At 38.2% G+C, this 22,530-nt stretch overlaps 1 protein-coding gene across 1 annotated transcript in view; it reads right to left on the reverse strand.

The window, feature by feature from the left end:
- LOC135117212 (hemicentin-1-like) overlaps positions 1-22,530 on the reverse strand; it is a 475,120-nt gene that overhangs the window by 263,510 nt on the left and 189,080 nt on the right. The window contains exon 5 of the mRNA XM_064035808.1: positions 17,749-17,943. Within this exon, the coding sequence (XP_063891878.1) occupies positions 17,749-17,943 (195 nt within the window). The remainder of the gene's footprint in view (positions 1-17,748; positions 17,944-22,530) is intronic.

Genomic DNA, 22,530 nt, shown 5'->3' on the forward strand with positions numbered 1-22,530 from the left:
TTCGACTTTATCCTAAGGGCGTAGCTCGTGTAACGCAGTTAGAAACTTTTTCATTTGTAAGGTTTTATTCGTTAGATATTTTTGATACTGACCGGGCAATCATTTCAAATGTATTCGATTTGTTCCATAGAATAAGTTTTTTATATTGAAGTGTGTCACTTCACCTTTCGAGCCCAAGCAATAAACGTCGTGATATCGAATCAGTTTTTCATTTTGAGCAAGATAATTGTTCCTGGTACGACAGTACATAGGCAGCTGTTACAACTGGACTCTCAGGTTGTGACGGCTGCCTATCTTCCTGGCTAGGTTCAAGATACTCTATAAATTCCTCTTGATTGTCCACATCAAAGGGCTGTGGAATTCTCACAGGATGGCTTGTTTGACTGAAGATTGATGGAATTGGTTCATTGATCTGAAAATAAATATTTTTTAATTAACAATTGAAAGACAACAGGAATTAGATTTGATGACATTAACTTCCTTTAAAGTAGGTAATTGATCCAAAAAAAACTTGGGAGGTAATTAAGATTGTGATTGACTAATAATTCAAAGACTAACCTCCATAAAGGCTGGCACTCTGGCACCTGTTTGGCGATCACCAAACCATCACCAAACCCACTTCCCATTATTGACAGTATTTTCAACTGCCATTGGGACATGTGAGGTGCCGTCAATGGACCACCTCCATAAAATACACTCATGAGTATGATTAAATGTTATTTCATACAGAAAAGGCAGCCCCCGACGGATATTCCTCGGTTATGTATAATTATTATTTTTACCTTTATTATAATATTTCGTTACATAATAATTGGGTTAAGTCAGTTAAGGGTAAGTAAGGGGGTTTTGAGTTATTTTATTATTTTTCAATAAGATTTTTAATTTATTCAATAATGGTAACCTGTGATGAACGCCGTGGGCTACATTAGGTATTTTATAATTAGTAACATGTTATTATGTTGATATATCACATACCTACTGTACTAGCTGTTTGTTGTTCCTTTTTTAATAAAATAAAATCCCTTTGAAGAGCAAAACAACTATTTCAATCGCTACGCAAATAGCAAGTAAAGGACAATGGACACTTTGTATAGGATTTGTACCCGTTCCAACAGTAACGTGTGATATAGCATTAGAAAGGTATTTACGTGTAGAATAATATTTTTTGATTTGCGTTTAAATACTACCCAATAAAAACTATGGGGCTTGCTTCAACTAGTTGTCCGATCCGAGTAACGATAAAAATTGAATCGACACAGAAACAAGTATGTCATCCATATATGCAAATTCATAAAGAGGCATGTGTCGTCAGTGTAATAATTTTAAACTCAGTTAATAGACATCTAACATTGTTTGAGATGCACTCTATTATAATCTAAAGGTTGTAATAGTCCATGGAGTCATACTACGGAAACACAATCGTCATCTGATTTGACAAAAGTTCAAAACATTTCTATTCATCTTTTTTTAAAGAAGAAATTCATCATTGTCTCGGACCTCTTGAGGAGCAAGATTGAGTGGTAATATGTACTATGTTAACATCGTCTCCATCATCAGGTCAGCTCCAAACCTTCACTGTTGCAAAGGTCTTGTCAATACAAATAATTTAAGCCCAAACACGAGGTAGTTTTCATATTCAGTTGTCGAGTTCCCTCGACCCTCTCTTGTCTCCATCATCAGGTCAGCTCCAAATCTTCACTGTTGAATAGTGCTTTTAGGCGTACACCTGAGTGTCAAGTTTTTACCCTATGTATGCCTACAACTTTCGAAGGTTGCCCTCGATTTCTCAGAGTTTCCATCATCGAATCCTGACCTGATAACTATGGGACCAACTGGCAGCTATTCCAAGTCGAACAAAAAAGGAATCACGTAAATCGGTTTATAAACCTCGGAGTAATCGATGTGTATGTGTAACCTCCTCCTTTTTGGGAAGTCGGTTAAAAATTGAAAAATTTTATCAAATTAGTGTATTGTCATCGGTCCTCAATAAATCTACAAAGTTTGAACGAAATCTGGCCGTTTGAAGTGGGTCAAAATCGCGCCCAAAGAAGTCGGTTACAAACATACAGGTGAAGCTAATAAAAAGCGTGTAAAAAAAATAAAACCGACTCCCAAAAACACTGTAAAGCAAAAAAACTATTCTTACGTGTATCGGCCTAGAAGTCGGTGGCAAAATAAACTCAGGTACATCCATAAGACACTGACTTCTTATGCCTATGAATATGTACCTAAGAATAGTTTTTACACGCTTTTTATTACATGCTTTTTATTAGCTTCACCTGTATGTTTGTATGTTTGTAGGTTTGTAACCGACTTCTTTGGGCGCGATTTTGACCCACTTTAAACGGCCAGATTTCGTTCAAACTTTGTAGATTTATTGAGGACCGATGACAATACACTAATTTGATAAAATTATTCCATTTTTTACCGACTTCCCAAAAAGGAGGAGGTTACACATACACATCGATTACTCCGAGTTTTATTGACCGATTTACGTGATTCTTTTTTTGTTCGACTCGGAATAGCTGCCAGTTGGTCCCATAGTCATCAGGTCAGGATCTGATGATGGAAACCCTGAGAAATCGAGGGCAACCTTCGAAAGTTGTAGGCACACATAGGGTTAAAACTTGACACTCAGGTGTACGCCTAAAAGCTCTATTCAACTGTGAAGATTTGGAGCTGACCTGATGATGGAGACCAGGGAGGGTCCAGGGAACTCGACAACTGAATATGTAAACTACCTCGTGTTTGGGCTTAAATTATTTGTATTGACAAGACCTATGCAACAGTGAAGGTTTGGAGCTGACCTGATGATGGAGACCAGAGAAAGTCGAGGGAACTCGACAACTGAATATGTAAAATACCTCGTTTGGACTTATATTCTTTGTATTGATGAGAACTTCCCACTTGTATGGATAGTGACAACTATTCGTAATATCACCCGTGTCGTCACGTTACGCACCAAATCCTCAACCATCAAGAGACCAACATCCAAAATATGTATTTTACCCGTAGTTGAATAAGTTTTATGTTTTACGCATGTTATTTTAGAAGAAATTTACACTTTACATATGTTTAAAATCAAGTAAATACAACAAATACAACAAATATTTACTACTTTACTTTTAGATCAAATGTACAAAATCACAATATTGTTAAATTGTCTTTCCATATCTATGTTAATTTATTTTAAGATAATATTGTTATTCATATTTAAACTTTGTTAGTATAAGGTCAAATTGTTATATTTATTATGTATATATTCATTGTATATGAGTCATAATGTGTAAATTTAGTTCGAATTTAATGTATACAAGTGCAAATTATGTAGTTCAAATGTTACACGCTTTTTATTAGCTTCACCTGTATGTTTGTATGTTTGTAGGTTTGTATGTTTGTTTGTAACCGACTTCCTTGGGCGCGATTTTGACCCACTTTAAACGGCCAGATTTCGTTGAAACTTTGTAGATTTATTGAGGACCGATGACAATACACTAATTTGATAAAATTATTCCATTTTTAACCGACTTCCCAAAAAGGAGGAGGTTACACATACACATCGATTACTCCGAGGTTTATAGACCGATTTACGTGATTCTTTTTTTGTTCGACTCGGAATAGCTGCCAGTTGGTCCCATAGTCATCAGGTCAGGATCTGATGATGAAAACCCTGAGAAATCGAGGGCAACCTTCAAAAGTTGTAGGCATACATAGGGTAAAAACTTGACACTCAGTTGAACGCCTAAAAGCACTATTCAACAGTGAAGATTTGGAGCTGACCTGATGATGGAGACCAAAGAGGGTCGAGGGAACTCGACAACTGAATATTATGTAAACTACCTCGTGTTTGGGCTTAAATTATTTGTATTGACAAGACCTTTGCAACAGTGAAGGTTTGGAGCTGACCTGATGATGGAGACCAGAGAAAGTCGAGGGAACTCGACAACTGAATATGTAAACTACCTCATGTTTGGGCTTAAATTATTCGTATTGACAAGACTTATGCAACAGTGAAGGTTTGGAGCTGACCTGATGATGGAGACCAGAGAGAGTCGAGGGAACTCGGCAACTGAATATGTAAAATACCTCGTTTGGACTTATATTCTTTGTATTGATGAGAACTTCCCACTTGTATGGATAGTGACAACTATTCGTATCACTGAAAAGCTTTAAATAAATAACCTTTGTACAAAAAAATTAAACCGACTTCCCAAAACACTAAAAAGCAAAAAAAAACTAATTTTAGGTGCATCGGCCTAGAAGCCGGTGGCAAAATTAACTTAGTAACATCCATTAGACACCGACTTCTAGGCTTCTCAATTTGCAAAATATGATTTTTGTTAATTTATACAGGGTTATAGGTAAAACACTAACAACCTCTCAGGACCATATTACTAATATCATAAACTAAAACTTTTGTTCTATGACTTTTAATAATTCTCAGATTTTAGTTCATCAAAATTTTCACACAAAAATTAAAATATTTCAAGTGTACGCTCTAAAATTTACGAAGTCTATGCGAAGCACAGTAAACAGTAGGTAGTACAAAAGACAGCGGAGGGGAGCGGGACTGGGGGGGGGAGCGTTTGACCTATTTACGAGCGGCCGTCAGTCGTTTTTATGCGCCCGCGTCGCATCATACGTGTCCTTGTAGCGAAATTCGGTGGTGCGGACGTAATTATCTTTACAGTATGGCGCATGGATATGCAAATGTCGAGTACACGGAAATGGTGCGAATGCTGGCTAGGTGTGATGACAATGTTTCGGAAGCCTGTCGCCAATACGCCATACGATTCCCAAACATCCCTACACCTAGCTGAGTAATAATGCTAGCTGCCACACAGCGGTTACGAGATTACGGGCAATTCCGGCATACCATCAGGGATAGTGATCGTCCACCGAGGCACACAGTACGTGAAGAAGACGATATTTTGTTTTTTTCTTTTATTTTACCTTTTTGTAAAAAGGCGGGAAATCGTAGCGTAGCGTGTTACCAATTCAAAAGTATGACTAGGTACGAGAATAGTGCGCGGGAGGCGTAGGGTAGGTAAAGAATTTATTGTAATATGTGATAATCTCGACTCGTCCGCACACTCTAAGGTCGACTAATCGCTCGACTGGTCTCGATCGGGCCTTTTGTTGGTGAAGAAATGGTGGGGGCGTGCAAATTTTATCACTATAGCAAAATAGAGTTGAAATGTGTCAGATAGACCAATGAAATCTTGTAGGTTTGTTTTTGGCAAATGTATTATGTTTTATAAAAAGTCATAGAACAAAAGTTGTAGTTTATGATGTTAGTAATACAGTCCTGCAAGGTTGTTAGTGTTTTACCAATAACCCTGTATAATTTTCATCTATAGTAGATAAGGTAAGAAAATTAATTAAAATTTTCTAGAATTTTTCTCTACAGTCGATAAGGCAGGACTCGATGTTAATTTTTATTTCCAATAATTATCTTTAGCCGTTTTCTCTAATATTGACAAATTTTTGTATACTAAAGAGAATTTTAATTCTACAAAATAAATAGTAGGTTTAAAACAAACTAAAAAGTAGAAAATAAATAATAGTTTAAAAAAACTAAAAAACACGCTTTTTATAGAAAAACGAACTAAAAATTAGAAAATAAATTTTAATGAATTTAAATTAAGAAAACAGTGTTAAAAATTTCAATGAATATAAATTAATAATAGTGTGAATACAAAAAAGAAATATTAAAAAAAAAGCGTGGGGTGCTTTTTAAGATACTATCGAAATGAAAATCACTGTACTCATATCTGTCAATAAAATATTTATAACTATTGACACCATGCACCCCACGCTTTTTTTTTAATATTTCTTTTTTGTATAGACGGAAGACCCCTTGTCTTCCGTCTATAGGGGAGTGTACGCAGTGGATAAAATTTATCCATGGTTATGTTTTGGTAAGGATGGGACTGATGATTCATCTGAAAACGACGTGAGTGAAGATGAGCAGTCCAAAGAAGGAGTTGAGCAATTCAAAGCGCGGAATTGGAAAATTAGATTTCTTAGATTTTGATTTTGTGATGCACAAAATGTGCTATATTTAAAGCACAAGGTGTGTTACAGGTAATGCACAAGGTGTGCTGTAGGTAATGTACAAGGTGAGCGGTGCACAAGGTGTGCCACACATGATGCACGAGGTGTGCTATTCGTGATGCACGAGGTGTGCTATACTTGATGCACGATGTGTGCTATACTTGATGCACGAGGTGTGCTATACTTGATGCACGAGGTGTGCTATACTTGATGCACGAGGTGTGCTATTCGTGATGCACGAGGTGTGCTATACTTGATGCACGAGGTGTGCTATACTTGATGCACGAGGTGTGCTATACTTGATGCACGAGGTGTGCTATACTTGATGCACGAGGTGTGCAATATGTGCCTGGCGTGGTACGCGCGGCGTGCCTGGCGTGGTACGCGCGGCGTGCCTGGCGCGGTACGCGCGGCGTGCCTGGTGTGGTACGCGCGGCGTACCTGGCGTGGTACGCGCGGCGTGCCTGGAGTGGTACGCGCGGTGCGGCGCGCAAAGTGTGCATCTGTTGTCTGTGGTGTGTGTGGTTTTCCCACCTGCTAAAATACAAATCTTGAAGGATGAAGTAAGTAGAATGCTGAGTGAGAGAATAATAGAACCATGCACGTCCCCGTGGTCAGCACCTGTCGTTATGGTCCCAAAGAAGGATGGCGGGACACGAGTCTGCATTGACTACCGACAATTAAATTCAATTACGACGCCAGATGTGTATCCACTCCCTCGCATAGACGATCTTCTGCATGATGCCAAACCTACGCCGTACATGTCAACAATCGACCTCCGCTCAGGCTATTGGCAAATAAGAGTAAGGGAGGAGGACCAGTGCAAGACTGCGTTCGTGACACCATTTGGTATGTACAAGTTCCTTAGGATGCCTTTTGGTTTGCGCAATGCACCGGCAACCTTTCAGCGTTTGATGGATGGATTTCGTGTGTCCCTCAGCCACATTAAACTGTGTGTCTACATTGATGATTTAATTATTCTGTCATCAACGTTTGCTCAACATCAGGAGGACCTTCAAGACGTATTCACACGCCTGCGAGAATATAACCTGACCGCTAATAAGGAGAAGTGCAAATTCTGTTGCTCAAAGGTTAAATATCTGGGACACTATATTACACCCAATGGACTACAGATGGATCCTCACAAAGTGAATTCTATAGTAGACATGCCATCGCCCACCAATATAAAACATTTGCTAACATTTTTGCAAATGTGCTCTTGGTACCGAAGATTTATCCCTGGGTTTGCTAAGATTGCTGAACCTTTAACGCGACTTACCAGGAAAAATATAAAATGGATATGGCAAGAAGAACAGCAAGAAGCTTTTAACAAGCTTAAAAATCTCCTCGTCACTGGACCTGTATTAGCTCAAGCAGATGATTCTAAACCATACATTATAAAATCAGACGCCAGCAATTATGCTATCGGTGCAGTTCTAGTGCAGGGGGAGGGTGAACAAGAGCACCCTGTCGAATATGCGAGCCGATTACTTACGCAGGCTGAAAGAAACTATACAACAACCGAACGTGAAGCGCTCGCAGTTGTTTGGGCAATTAATAAGTTTAGAGGTTACATCGAAGGGACCCCTATAACTGTTCTAACGGATCATCAGGCTCTCAAATGGCTCATGTCATTAAAGTCACCAACTGGTCGCTTAGCAAAATGGGCACTTCAGTTACAGCCTTACGACATAACTATAAAATACATAACCGGCAGGACGAACGTTGTAGCTAGATGAATCTAAAGAAAGCTGTGGAATATGCAGTATAGTGGTAGATGCGCCCCGGAAGAACCCAAAAGAAATAAGAGAAACACAATTAAAAGATAAAGATGTAGAAAAGATAGTAAGATCATTGGAAGGAAATGTTGAGGAAGATGCACGCTACTGGTGTCAAAAGGGTCACATAATGAATAATGGGTTACTATATCGCTATAATCCTGATGGTGATAGTGATAGTAGCCAACTGGTTGTCCCTGCTCAAGAACAAACTGACGTAATATCGGCATATCACGACGGACCAACTGCCGGTCATTACGGAGCAGAAAAAACATACGCTAGAATAACCCAACGTTATTATTGGAAAGGCATGAGGAAGGATATTGAAGCATACATTCGGAACTGTCTGTCATGTCAAAGATACAAACCGTCAAACTTAAAACCCGCAGGACTACTCCAAACGACTGCAATGAACAAAAGATTTGAAATTGTCGCTTTTGATTTGTTTGGTCCCTTACCCGCTTCTTCCAAAGGAATGACTTGGATATTAATTATTGAGGATCTCGCTTCTAGATGGGTAGAATTATTTCCCCTGGAACAAGCTACTGCAGCAAATTGTGCCATGATTCTCATTAATGAAATATTTCTTCGGTACGGCATGCCACGCCGGATAATCAGCGACAGTGGCACTCAATTTGTTAGTGCTGATATGCAGCAAGTAGCCTTTTGTCTCGACATTAAGCATGCCTTCACGCCGGTTTACCACCCTGAAGCTAATCCGGTAGAACGTCGAAATCGAGACCTTAAAACTCAGCTTGCCATACTTGTTGGAGATGATCATCGAACCTGGCCAGATAAACTCCCAAGTATCCGATTCGCCATGAATACTGCTGTTTGTTCCTCCACTGAACATACTCCGGCCTATCTCACATTCGGCCGAGAATTAAGGACCCCGGACGACAATGAGCATGATCTTCGTGAGATTATTTTGTCAGAAAATTTCATCCCTGAAATTACACCCAAGCTCTTGACCCTCGCTGAAACTTTGAAAAGAGTTAAAGAAATTCAGGAAGGTAAAGAAGAGAAGCGAAAGGAATATGTAGACAAAAATAGAAGACATAGCCCTGAATACAAACCCGGAGATAAAGTTCTTGTTGACTCGCACACTCTTAGTAAGACCGCCCAAGGATTCAGCTCAAAACTTGCTCCACGCCGAGATGGCCCCTATATAATACTGAAAAGTCACGGACCAAGCTCTTACCATATTGCTGACCCTAATACACCGAATCAAAGTGTAGGGCTATATCACTCATCAGCCTTACGCCCATTCCAAGGCACAGCCGAAAGTCCACTGCCTGCACCCGCTCTGCCAATTCGAAAGCGTGGACGACCACCTAAAAGAGCTAAACCACTAAATTCTGCCGAGGTCTCCGCCACACAAACAACTCGAGGACGACCAACAAAATCACATTCAAGCCTGTCTACCTCGTCGAGACGTCTTCGGAGACAGAGGGGGAGATTGTAACGGGTAGACTACGCGCACGACGTAACTCCGTGAGCCCGCTTGCTTAGTGTGCCACACAAGTTATCGTGCACTGTGCGTATGCACACAGATGCACCGCGCACGCCTATAAAAACCCGCTCCCGTCGCGGCACGTTAGTTCGACTCTGCGCGGGCATTGCATCCGACGACTCGGAACAACTCCTTCGCTGATCGAGCGCACTCTCAGGCGATACGCTGTAGTAGTTTGTGGCGCTTCACGCACTTGTTTTTGTGTACTTACATTAGTAGTTAATAGTTAGTATTGCTTTTTTGTTTTGCTAAGTAATTCAGTGAATACCCACTACTTGTTATTTTTTTTTATACACCGTCACATTCATTAACTTTTCCCTGTGAACTTGTGTTTATTGTTTAATATAGGTTATTAGTGAGCTATCTAGTGTATTATTTATCAAGAACCCCAGTTACAAAGATAATTTTTTATTATTTTTTTTTCTGTTTTTTTTTTTTATGTTATTGTATAATATAATCAATCTCAATATAGATATCTCATGTGATTCAGTTGTCTTTAATGTAATTATATCATATCTTTGTTATACTAAATGTACACGAGGACGTGTACGAATATCAGGATGGACGAACTGTTAAAATGCTTACGTAATAAATTGTTTATTACGACGACCTCGATGGCGCAATGGTCACCATGCCGGACTGCCGGACCTGAGGTCCCGGGTTCGATTCCCGGTTCGGTCGACATTTGTGTGATGAGCATGCTTGTTGGCCGTGGTCTGGGTGTAACAATATGTATTCATAAATATGTATTGTTAGATATGAATCCTCCTTGCTACCAACCTGGACTGACCAGGCTGGTATAGAAGAAGAAGTTATGACGGATAGAAGGATGACGGACGTTGAAGATGTCACATCGTGATCTTATAATTAATTATTGATATTGTATTTGTTATTCAAAGTTGGCTTCTGCTAAATCCTTTGTAAGAAATAAACCTTACCAGGTTAAATGTTTATAGACGTGTGTTATTCATTTTCAAGTACCACTTCTGATCTGACCTCTAAGATCAGAAGTGGGATCGCCACGCGTTCTTTACGCTTGCCATCTGAATCCAATAATTATTTATTTTGTTCATGAAATTACACGTCAACTGTAAGTAAGTCTTATTTCTTACATTCGAGGGCATTCTCGTGAAAAACGACGAAACAGTTATAATCTCACGAATCGCGCCGCGACAATATGAATGCTCCTCATGCGCTGGGTGCAATATCCTACAACATACTAGTACTCAGAAGCCCAGGATATGCGGATGAATTGGTCACGCAATACAAGTCTTGGATAAAAATTGCGAGAGGAAAAGTGACAGCTGCTGTGTCTTGTTTGTAAAACAAAAAGCGATCGAATGCTGGAGATACTGAAGATAGCCCACCAGCTGGAACAGCCTCAGTTCGATCTTACGAAGATTCCTTTCAGCAGCAGATTTGTGTTTTAGAGTGAACCTCTTCTCTTGGATTTCTTTTTCAGGATGTGTAAAGCACTGAAGCTCGAAGACAGTGGCCCTGAAAAGCCATGTTGAAGTTTTACAACTTGCACATAATAAATTATCTAATACGTGAGCTGGGAACATGTATCCTGTCTGTCGAGTGGAGCAGCTCATCAACATATCGCGAGGTCGCTCGTGCGTTTCGTGTGGAACGCACCTCTACTCCTGTCTCGCTGTGGTGTCACATAATGTGATTCCCTGCTGTTATCATAAAGCGCAAAGGCCTAGCGCTGTTTGCAGAGATATTACAAGAAGCATGGAGTGATAATGCCTGGTGAGATCAATCCAGTTCTTATGTATCCCATCATGACCTTTTACCATTATTTTATAAAAGATGATTAAAACTGCATACGTGTCAATTTTAACCGTTGATCACTTATGTTTGTTGGCACTTGATTAACGATGAGTAATGATGATATTTTGGATTACTATTTTGATTGTATGTGTCAAAGTTATAATTAAGTCATGGATTTATTTCTTTGAAAACTTAGATCCTTCAAATGAATGGTCAGCAGTGGCCGAGCGAAATGTGACCTCCTTGGCTTTCTTTGAGAGCTGCAGGGCAATTTGACAATGACAAGGACTTTGAGGACGTTCGAATGTACATGAGTCTTTGTGTGCGTGCCGTGAAAGGGTGCATGAATATTGATGTGTTGATCTAATTGACCTACTTTCAATGACTGATTTTGACCTTAACTGTAATTTTTGCTTGGAAATGGTCTTTTCCTTAATTTTGACTTTGACATACTGATGGTGCTAGTTGTCTAGACCCCTTTGAGAGAACATACGACGGTATGGGTCTCTGTTCCACGTCTTCATAGTATGCTACCTATAGCTTAAATGCGTGCCTATGCTATGAGCGTGTGTAATGACAAGCAAACTGGGAGCCTCTGTCACCGAGAACATACGACGGCATGGGTCTCTGTTTCACGTCGTCATAGTATGCAACCTATAGCCTAAATGCGTGCCTATGTTATGAATGCGTGAAATGACATGCAACATTTTTTTTTGTTACCCTTCCTTTTCTCCTGCTGCAGACTTATACCTACACAAAAACGACTACTACGAGTAAATTACTTATACCTTGCTTAACATGTTTCAGATCATGAGCAACATCTCGGTGATCAGCTTATGGGTAGTTGATCTGATGCTGAAGAGTCGAATAATACTGCTGGCGAGGACGCCGCAGGGTCAGGAACGGCCGTGTTAGATATGAATCCTCCTTGCTACCAACCTGGACTGACCAGGCTGGTATAGAAGAAGAAGTTATGACGGATAGAAGGATGACGGACGTTGAAGATGTCACATCGTGATCTTATAATTAATTATTGATATTGTATTTGTTATTCAAAGTTGGCTTCTGCTAAATCCTTTGTAAGAAATAAACCTTACCAGGTTAAATGTTTATAGACGTGTGTTATTCATTTTCAAGTACCACTTCTGATCTGACCTCTAAGAGTATATATGTAGCTATATGTAGTTTATCAGTTGTGTTAGCACCCATAACACAAGTTAATTAATAACTTACCATGGGGCTAACCGACCGTGTGTGAAAAAGGTGTAAAAAAAAAAAGTTCCTAAATAGGATCATGATGAATAATTTGATCATACTTACACATATTATATCATGATTTAGTGTAGTATATTGTATTTGATAAGTTGGCAACATTATGATTTAGAAAATATTGTGATTTACAATTACCCACAAGTTAGTTGATTTTTTTTTAGTTAGTAGCTGAGGTTATAAATTGTGACAGTTTAGAATTATTATTCGTGCGCGCAAGTTAAGGTTGAATTATCCCTGTTGTGTAAATTGTACGGATTGTGTCTAATGTAGTAAAACGAGTGAATACAAATATTTGTGGACTTATTGTACCTGGAATCTAACACATGGGAACAGAACGGCTGGTCGTGATTGGTCGATCTTACAAAAAGACTGACCAATCGAGAGAGCTTTCGGACAGTTGACAATTTGACAATTTCTCATCGATAGCTTATAATATAGCGAAAAATAATGCGTTAAATTGCAATCAGATGTTACGGTTCACAATAATTCGACAGTTTACAATCTCTCGAGATAGATTGTAATCTAACGATGTTTGTAATCTTACGGTAACATATATAATGCTACGCCAGCTGCGGCGGGGCGGACTTGGTGTTCGACCTCTGCTCTGTCAACACCTCTTAATTGTGACGTTGATCACACACCTGAGTCACCTTATTGATTAATATTTAACTCTGTAGTTAAATTAATACTGAATAATACTTTGTGTTTTTATTGTGTTCTTTTGAATTAATTTAAATTCTATTTATTGATATTGGCAATGAATTAGACGTTGATTATTTAGTTTTACTTAATGAATTTAACGTTAATTGTTCATCTGATTAACGCTGCTTAATTTTGTTTCCATAAACAATCCATTTATTGTTAGTAACAATTACAATATGCGTTCAATCAATTCACTGGTTGTGTTTTAGCCAATTCTTATTTCATTTATAATTTATTTGGTTGTGAAGTGAATAAACTTTGATGAACTTTTGTTATAATGATGTATTTTACTTTCATGTCCAAGGCATAAGAGTCACCCATTTTGCAACTGATTTCGGCTCGCGCCGAAATCTACGTTGATGATTTATGAACATTACACATTTTTTTGCCTTGCCAAGACCCACGCAATGGCACTAGAATCAACACTGTTGGGCAGGGTACCAAAACGCCCATCGTCCTTTAAGTGGACTGTATTTTTTTGGAGGATGGCTGGTTATCGCCAAGAAGAGAACGAGCGACGTGTGGGCAATAAAGGAAATGCACGCGTACCTGGCTCTCCAGCGTTGGGCTTCACAAGATGGCGGCAGGCGGCGGTCTTCCCGATCACACAACACAATAGTCACGTTCACACCCGCGGGCGGATTATCACAATAGTTCGCTATCCTACAGTAGGGTTGAGGATGCGACACGGGAGAAGCACGAATACTTCCTCTCGGGGATGAGTTTTCTTACGGCGGTTTGGGAATGGAGCCATGACGCGCGAGCGCGTGTCACTCCCACTCGCCAGGCGTGCGGAACAGAACAGGAGCGAGGAGCAAGGGAAGGGGTAGCATCGCTCATTTGATTTTAGTCAAACGCAGTACTATTTAATATCATTTTGGTGCGTGGACGTAGTCCGTTAGAAAAATTACAGATGACGCTACCAGGGGCCCGATTCTCCTAATTTTATTTAAGCGACATAAGATTTACGTTCAACTCTATTCGACTGAGATCCGATCCCGACTTGATTACGATTGAAGCGTATGTGGCATTCCGCTATTTTTTCTTAGAAATAATAGTTATTTCTTATACAAGAGTGCAAAGTTGCTTTTTAACCGCGAGCTCAATTTTGATGACCGATCAAGCGAAGGATTCACTTATAAATACTATTCTACACAGGAAACACGAGCGTAGCGAGTGTTTCAATAATTAGAATCCTGAGCGATAGCGAGGGAATCAAAAGAGCACAAGGTGAAAAATCTTTGCACTCGAGTGCAACACGTAACTTTTCATCCCACCTCATCGAGGAAATTACTAAATGCAAAGAAACAAAATGGCGCGCACATATGAGTATCAAATTAAAAAGAAGTGCCTATTAAAGTTAATTTATTTAAAAACTCGGTTTAAAAATGAAACGAGGTTAAAAATCTATATTAAAACAATAATAAAAATTACTTAATTAATTGAATAATTATTTTAAGCAGTATTTTATTTGTTTAATATACTGTATTTGTTTGAAAAGTTTTATCAAGATTGTCACAAATGGAGTATTGCACACGATGTTCTAAATTCAAATCACTTTGCCGCTCTAGAGGATAAAAACGGCTTTTGCGTTCAGATATCAAAGGGTAAAACTACACTTTCCGAGATGGTGGGATGAAAACGTTTTTATCCTTTTCTGTCATTCAATAATGAATCATTTTATCTGCAAATGATTTACGATTGCAAAATTACCAAAATAGCAGACCAATCGCACACCAATCAAATGTCAATCGAATACGATTGGTCTTTTATTAGTAGCAGAATGCCCGATATGGTTAAAACTGCTATTGCGATCATATTGCGATTCGATTTCTATTCGATTTTGACATTATTAACTTAGGAGAATCAGGCCCCAGGTCATGGCTATAACTCACTAGGGGGCGCCACAATATTAGTGTAAAAGCAACTGTATAATATTTAAAAAGGAACTTAATTTTTATGTGGTAGGATGAATCGTACTCATCCATTGTTTTACGAGGTCTTACCAACATATTATATAGACTATAATTCGTATATGCTCTCTAAAAAGTCTGAAATAAAATTAAGCAAAATTAAAAAAAAATGAAAAAACCCACGGATGGTAAAAATCTTATTGAATAATAATAAAATAACTCAAAACCCCCGACTTAACCCAATTATTATGTAACTAAATATTTTAATAAACGTAAAAATACTTTCTAAAAGAGCTTATAGCTCGAGAAATCGGTAATAGATATACGTAACTACTTAAACAATGAATATCGATGTTTACATCTTTTCCTGACGTCTTTGTTTCTCAAAGATATACTTAGATGTAATAATAATAATTTTACCATAATACATAACCGAGGAATATCCGTCGGGAGCTGCCATTAAACAGCTAAAGGATTTCTATTGATTGAAGAATTGTAGATGTTTAGGAAGACTCGCGTCTACACCTGCCATTTTTACGTGTATTTATTACATTGTTATCGGCAGGTGCCATAGTTCCCGTAGTTTCCCCATTCCTAGTCCATTAGCATCCCATCACAAGAGCCCAAGTAGTTTTCATCCATAGTTATCAATAGTTTAGCACAGAACCGGGGATTGTCCTTGGGTACATTTCTATTTTGTATACAGGGATAATCGTCGGTTTTGTGTCACCATTTCATTAAAGTTGTCTCAAAAGGGCTTCAGCGTGTTGGCTTCGGCCCCAAAAATCCAGGACTCTATAGTCCCGAGGTCTGGTAGAGACATACAAAATAATAATCATAATCATTTATTTCGGATTTCATTCATATAGTGTTAGTGTTACAAAAGACTTACAGCTACGTTAGTACAATTAAAACTCTAAAATAAAAATTCTAAAATAAGAATTCGGTGTCTAATGGATGATTATATGTTTATTTTGCCACCGACTTCCAGGCCGACGCACCTAAGAATAGTATTTATAAGTAAGTATTTTTTTGCTTTTCAGTGTTTTTGGGAGTCGGTTTTGTTTTTTTGTAAAAAGTTTTATTTTTGGGTTTTCAGTGACAAGTATAGTTGTCACTATCCGCATTAGTGGAAAGTTCTTATGAATACAAATAATATAAGCCCAAACACAAGGTAGTTTACATATTTAGTTGACGAGTTCCCTCGACCTTCTCTGGTCTCCATCATCAGGTCAGCTCCAAACCGTCACTGTTACAAAGGTCTCGTCAATACAAAGAATATAAGCCCAAACAAGGTTAAGATGTGCCGTTTAGGAGTTCCCTCGATCCTCTGTCATCTACATCATCAGATCTGCCCTAAACCTCCATAATATTGTAGTTTCATCAGATATTTACATAAATATAAAGTTTTTACCCCATGCTCGCCTACAATTTTCAAGAGATGCCCTCGATTTCTCAGGGTTTCCACCATCAGATCCTGATTTGATGACGATGGGACCAAATGACAAGCATACTCTTTCAAATAAAAAAAATAATTTTTGAAATCGGTTCAGGCGTCTTTGAGAAATCGAGTAACGAACATAAAAAAAAAATACAGCCGAATTGAGAACCTCCTTTTTTTTGAAGTTGGTTGATAAAAATATTATTTTAACACTTTATAAAAAAAATGATTAGAATTAGAATATATTACATTAAAATTATAAGTTCATTCAAAAATAATATAAATATCACAAAAATAATTAAATTTTTTGAATTACTTTATTATTTTTCAATCAGATTTTTACCGTCGTGGGTTTTTTCAAAACTTTTAATTTTGCTTAATTTTTTAATATTATTTTTAAGAAACAAAAATATTGTGTTTAGTAAAATAATTATAATTAATGTTTAAAAATCCTTAAAAATAAGTTCTTGGTTTAATTTAATAAGCCTGATAATAGTGGTGATAGATCGATTAGCGCGCCGCGCGATGATAGTCGATGTCGCTGTTCCGCATGACGAGAACCTCGTAAATGCTGAGAAAGAGAAGCAAATAAAGTATCTCGACTTAGCGCACTTCGATTCCGAATTCACTTACATATAAGTAGAAAATGCTTATTAGTAAACTTTTTTGAGTAACGAAGAACGTAGGCAAAATAGGAGGGAAAACATAGTGTCACTTCTGCGATTACCATCAATGAGGATAACTACCTGTCACAATACGTCAACAAGATGTCAATAGATAACATAAGCGGAAAAATTATTTGTATGGATTTCTTGTCTGTCGTTAGAATATATGTCAATGCGTAGTAAATTAGCGACACGCCACATTGAAAGTCAATAAAACAACAAATTATTACAAGAAAAGTACGAATTTAAGCAATTTATCTGTATTTATCCCGAATTCCTTAGAGATTTTTCTTGATTTTTCGAGGTACTGTACATATAGTGGACTGGATTTGAAACAACTCCTTTTCACAGATAATGTATTTCTGTTGCCGCCATAACAACAAATATTTTTTTGCTTATTTTTGCACAGTTTTGCACACTGGAGAATGTCTCCTTTAGATATTGATTATCTACAAAACCGAGAGTAGCAATTGGCAGGAAGTAATCACAGCTGGTAGAAATTATGTGAAACCATGACGTGGCTATATTTTTTTTCTGGATACAGAAAGATGTATCAATAGGACTCGGTTAAAATCTAGCTAGTGTGCTACACCTCTGCATTAGAGTTATAGATAATATCGTAGGTACTTACATGTAACGCTCAGCATCGTAGAAGTATCCCTGTAATACGGCGAGGGGTATGAAGGGTGATGAGCTCTGCAGGTCAGCAGACGGCCATGGGCGGACCTGGTACCTTCAAATTCCAAAACGGAGTGCGCTGCCCAAACTTGTACCTTTCCGATTTCTGTAACATTGGTTTGTGACCATTGGGCGAGGCGTTCATTATCTGGAAATAAGATTTTTAACATAGATTAGCTTACATGATGTTTCGTGTTCAATTCAAATGCGTTTTCTTTACTACACAAAGAAGACGGATCGTCACGTCCCACTAACGAGCATTTTGATTTCAAAACCGGACAAAATTATTAGCACTTTAAAAACAATGAATATATCGAGCATTTTGCTTTTTACATCGGATAAAATTAATTAGCACTTTGAAAACAACAACACAACAACAACAACAATTCGCACTTAACAAAAATGAATAAAAATACGTTAGCAAATACACAAAATCGTTTATTTTTATGAAAAAAAAAAATAAAAAAAAAACACGAATTATTTAATTATGATGGATCTTATTCAAAGTCATCTGAGTAAACAAGGCTCGAAGTTGATTGGTCTATTTCTGTGTCCAGTTCTTCTGCCCCGGACAACTCTATAGTTTCACTCATGAAAGGTTGGCTTTTGCTCGGTTTACGTTTCCGTACACAACTTATGTATGGATCTGATGTGAGGAGCAGCCTGTTGAGGACATCCTGGTTACATTGTATCCTCGAAAATTTGATGTTGAATCTGCAAAAAAAAAAACGACAAAGTGCTAAACTGGTAAAAATTCTATTAAAGATTAAAAGTACGATTTTTTGGAGTCGTGGAATGATGTGGTAAATGTTATTACTGTTTTGATGAGGTAAAACTCTTTACCACAAAGATATACAAATAGCTCGATCTGATTCGATACTATAACAAATGTATTAATTTGTAAAAAAAAAAACATATTTTTTACTTTTTTCCTCCCCTATAGATGGAGGCTCTAAAACTATAATATAGTCAATTGTATTAAGGATAACATGCATTAAAACTAAGTACATACCTTGTTCTTTAGACTCCGTGGTTAAAAGTTTACACTATTCACTTCTAACCACTTTTTAAACCAAATGCAAGTTCGAAAACAATAGTGCGAATCGTGAAAGTAGACGTGCGTACTAAACAATGACTAGTTTCCGACTAACTGAATGGGGCGTGCGGAGGGGACTGGTCCGAGGTAGGACCGGTTTAAGGCTCCAGCAGACCGGATGCGTATGCGTAGACGTAAGCGTAGTCACGCGCGTAGTTACGGCGTAACCATGAGTTGTAATGTATGCAAATGTATGAGACAGGCCCCACCGCTTGCGTAACGACGCGCGTGTCTACGTTACGCAAGCGGTGTGGCCTGTCTCATACATTTCCATACATTACAACTCATGGTTACGCCGTAACTACGCACGTGACTACGACGTGGTTACGCATACGCATCCGGTCTGCTCGAGCCTTTATGGTAGTGCCACTACTCAGTTGCAATAAAATGACATTTTAAATGGCATTTACAGAAATTTATAATTGTCACTTTCGTCCGGTTTTGAAATCAAAATGCTCGTTAGTGTCCTATAACAATGTGACGTATCTCAAAAAAAAGATAATAATGTTTAAAAAAATATAGAATACTCTCTAATTATATAGGGTACACCTCACAGGTGGTCTCATAATCATCAGGTCAGGATCTGATGATGGAAACCCTGAGAAATTCAGGGCAACTTTTGAAAGTTGTAGGCATGCGCAGTATAAAAACTTGACTATAACGTGTATATGTTATAACAATATGCAACATTAAAGGTTTGGAGCTGACCTGATGATGGAGACGAAAGAATTTCGAGGGAACTCGTCAACCGAGTATGAAAAAGACCTCGTGTTTTGGCTTGTATTATTTGTTTTAAATATACCTTTGCAACAGTGAAGGTTTGGAGCTTTCCTGTTGCATATTGTAATAGGACATACACGTTATAGTCAAGTTTTTATACTGCACATGCCTACAACTTTCAAAAGTTGCCCTGGATTTCTCAGGGTTTCCGTCATCAGATCCTGACCTGATGATTATGGGACTACCTGTGAGGTATACCCTATCAAACAAAAAAATAATTTAATTAAATAGTCCATAAATACTCCTATGAACGATGTTTTCATAACAGCGCCTGAACAATTTTTAAAGCATTTTTTTCGTATGAAGGTGTAAAAAAAATAAAGGAGAGTATGCCATATTTTTTTTTAACTTTTTTATCTATTTTTTGAGATACGTCACATTGTTATAGGACGTGGGGCAATTTTGATCCATCTTCTTTATTCAAGGCTCATTATGACTACAATTTATAGTGAACCATTAGAATGACTGGCAATGTACTGGTCTGCTGGTGACAGTTAAAAGGATATACGTACAGTTGCCGACAAAAATAACTTATAAAGCTCATTAATTCTAAAAGCCATTTTTAAAGTAAGTAAAGCAAAGTCAACTTTCTTAACAGTGTAGGTAGACAAACTGACAAAATATTGTTAGGCACGCTACGTAAACACGATCAAAGTTAAGTAGATCTTAAAATTCTCTACAAAATCGTGTGATTTGTGAGATATCGCGATTTTAAAAGACACATTAGCCATTGCCCAGCAGTGGGACATTATGGGCTAATATAGGTACATCCGAGGCGGATGATGGGGAGTAGCGACCTCACGGGACTGCTCCAGGGAGAGTACTGTCCCCCATCTTTGGCTGGCCGGAATGAACCATGACGGGGGATAGGTCTCCCGCCTCCGGCTTGCCTTCATTGGCCATCCAGAGTGGAGTCGTCAGAACAGGGTTAGCAGCCCGCTCGGAGGGTAGGTGCCACGTGGCAAGTTGCAAGTGGGCCGGTGATGCTGAACCCACAGTGAGCTCGTGATCTGCGTTTAAAGTCCGCCAATGTATCCTCACCCTTCAACAGCTCATGTACCTGTTTTCCCCTTGTTACGATTTTGCGACTGATTCCCGGAGGACCAGTAAACGAGGTGGCGAGTCTCCACCTGCCATTTTTACGTGTGTGTATGTTATAGCCAAAGTAGCTCGCGCACTCGATAAAATTCATTCCTGTATGTACTATCTAGCCATTAAAATATCTACTCAATTTAGATAAAGTGATAATGGACACAGAATTAACCAGCAATTTTATATAATATTTTCTAGGACTTGGATAATAAAAAAACAAGTAGGTAAATATTATTTCATGTTAAATAAATAAAGTGTCTGGTAGACGATGTTAATACAATTCGAAAAATGCTAGTTAGATAGATAAAGCAAGTATCAGCATCGAAAGTCAGTAATGCGCCTATACTGCTGGCGCTAGGAGGCACTGCGCTGGAGGGAAACGACAGGCTGTCGCATGGCAAGCGGACTTCCAGCGCGATCTCACGGTGGCATCTCCCGACTCCCGGCCACTGTTGGCGTGTGTTTGTGGGCGGTGAGTTTCGGGTCGCTCATCGTCCTCCCGTCTCCTAGGAGACAACACGCGCTCCTCAAAGAGAGTCAGCAAACCCCCGTGGATTTTATATTAGATAGATAGTATAATATCTATTTAATCACTATGACTGTAACATATACATTGTTATCGGCAGGTGCCTCAGTTCCTATAGTATACCCATCTCCAATCCATTAGCATCCCATCACAATAGCCCAAGTAGTTTCATCCGTAGTTAGCAATATTTTGAAACGGAACCGGGGATTGTCCTTGGATACATTTCTATAGTGTATACCGGGATAATCGTCGGTTTTGTGTCACCATTCCATTAAAGTTGTCTCAAAATGGCTACAGCATTGTGGCTTCAGTCCCAGGATCGGGACTTGGCGTCCCGAAAATCCTGGACTCTATAGTCCCGTGGTCAGGATGAGACACTATACATGATATGATCATAATATGTATATGTTATGAACCAAGTGATAAATTGAGCAGTATACATACTGCCCGGTCATTATGAAAAATGCCCAATATGAGAGTGCAATTTAATAATAATTATTCAAATAATCAAATTCATCGGGCACTGTACATATTGCCCGTGACCTTTTGGGCAAAGTAATACAAACATATTTAATTTCAATTTTTTATTGTTATTGCCATTTAACTTAAAATAAACTAAATGTTAAACCACTTAAATAATCAGCCTCGTGATTTGGATTAATTATGAAGGACTTCTGCCTTAAAAATCCACTAGTTTTTACACTTAAAAGTTAAGGAAAGCCATATTAAAAATATAACAAAATACACTCTTTTGCAAAAAAGGGGCACCTATGCGAAATCTTAGTTTTTAGGACTTTACGTGTATTTTAAAGTGTTTTAATGATTGTAGTATGTTTCTAGCATCACTAGGGTTAGCCAAGCATGCGTGAGAGTGTATTCTAAATTTGAATTTCGTACAATTGCTAAGAAATCGGTTAAACCTTGTTTTGGACTAATTGCTGGCAGAAAGTTCGTCGGTGTTTTGAAAAGTTTTTGAAGTGATTTTCAGAAAAATGAGAATGCAGTTTTATTTAGTGATTAATGTACCTTTCTGTTAGATCAAAACATTTTTTTAAGAACTATGCGTATTTGACAAAATTTTCACCTGCTCTATATGGACTATACTGATGATTGATGGCAATGTTAAGAGTTTCGGTATTCAGGTGTAAAGCGTTCTATTGTTTAGATATTGTACCCACGTATTTCAAAATATCGCTTTTTCACAAATAAACACTATTTAGAGGGATATCAGTAGGTTGGGC

This window comes from Helicoverpa armigera, chromosome 8, assembly GCF_030705265.1.
Source record: "Helicoverpa armigera isolate CAAS_96S chromosome 8, ASM3070526v1, whole genome shotgun sequence".
Lineage (NCBI taxonomy): Eukaryota > Metazoa > Arthropoda > Insecta > Lepidoptera > Noctuidae > Helicoverpa > Helicoverpa armigera.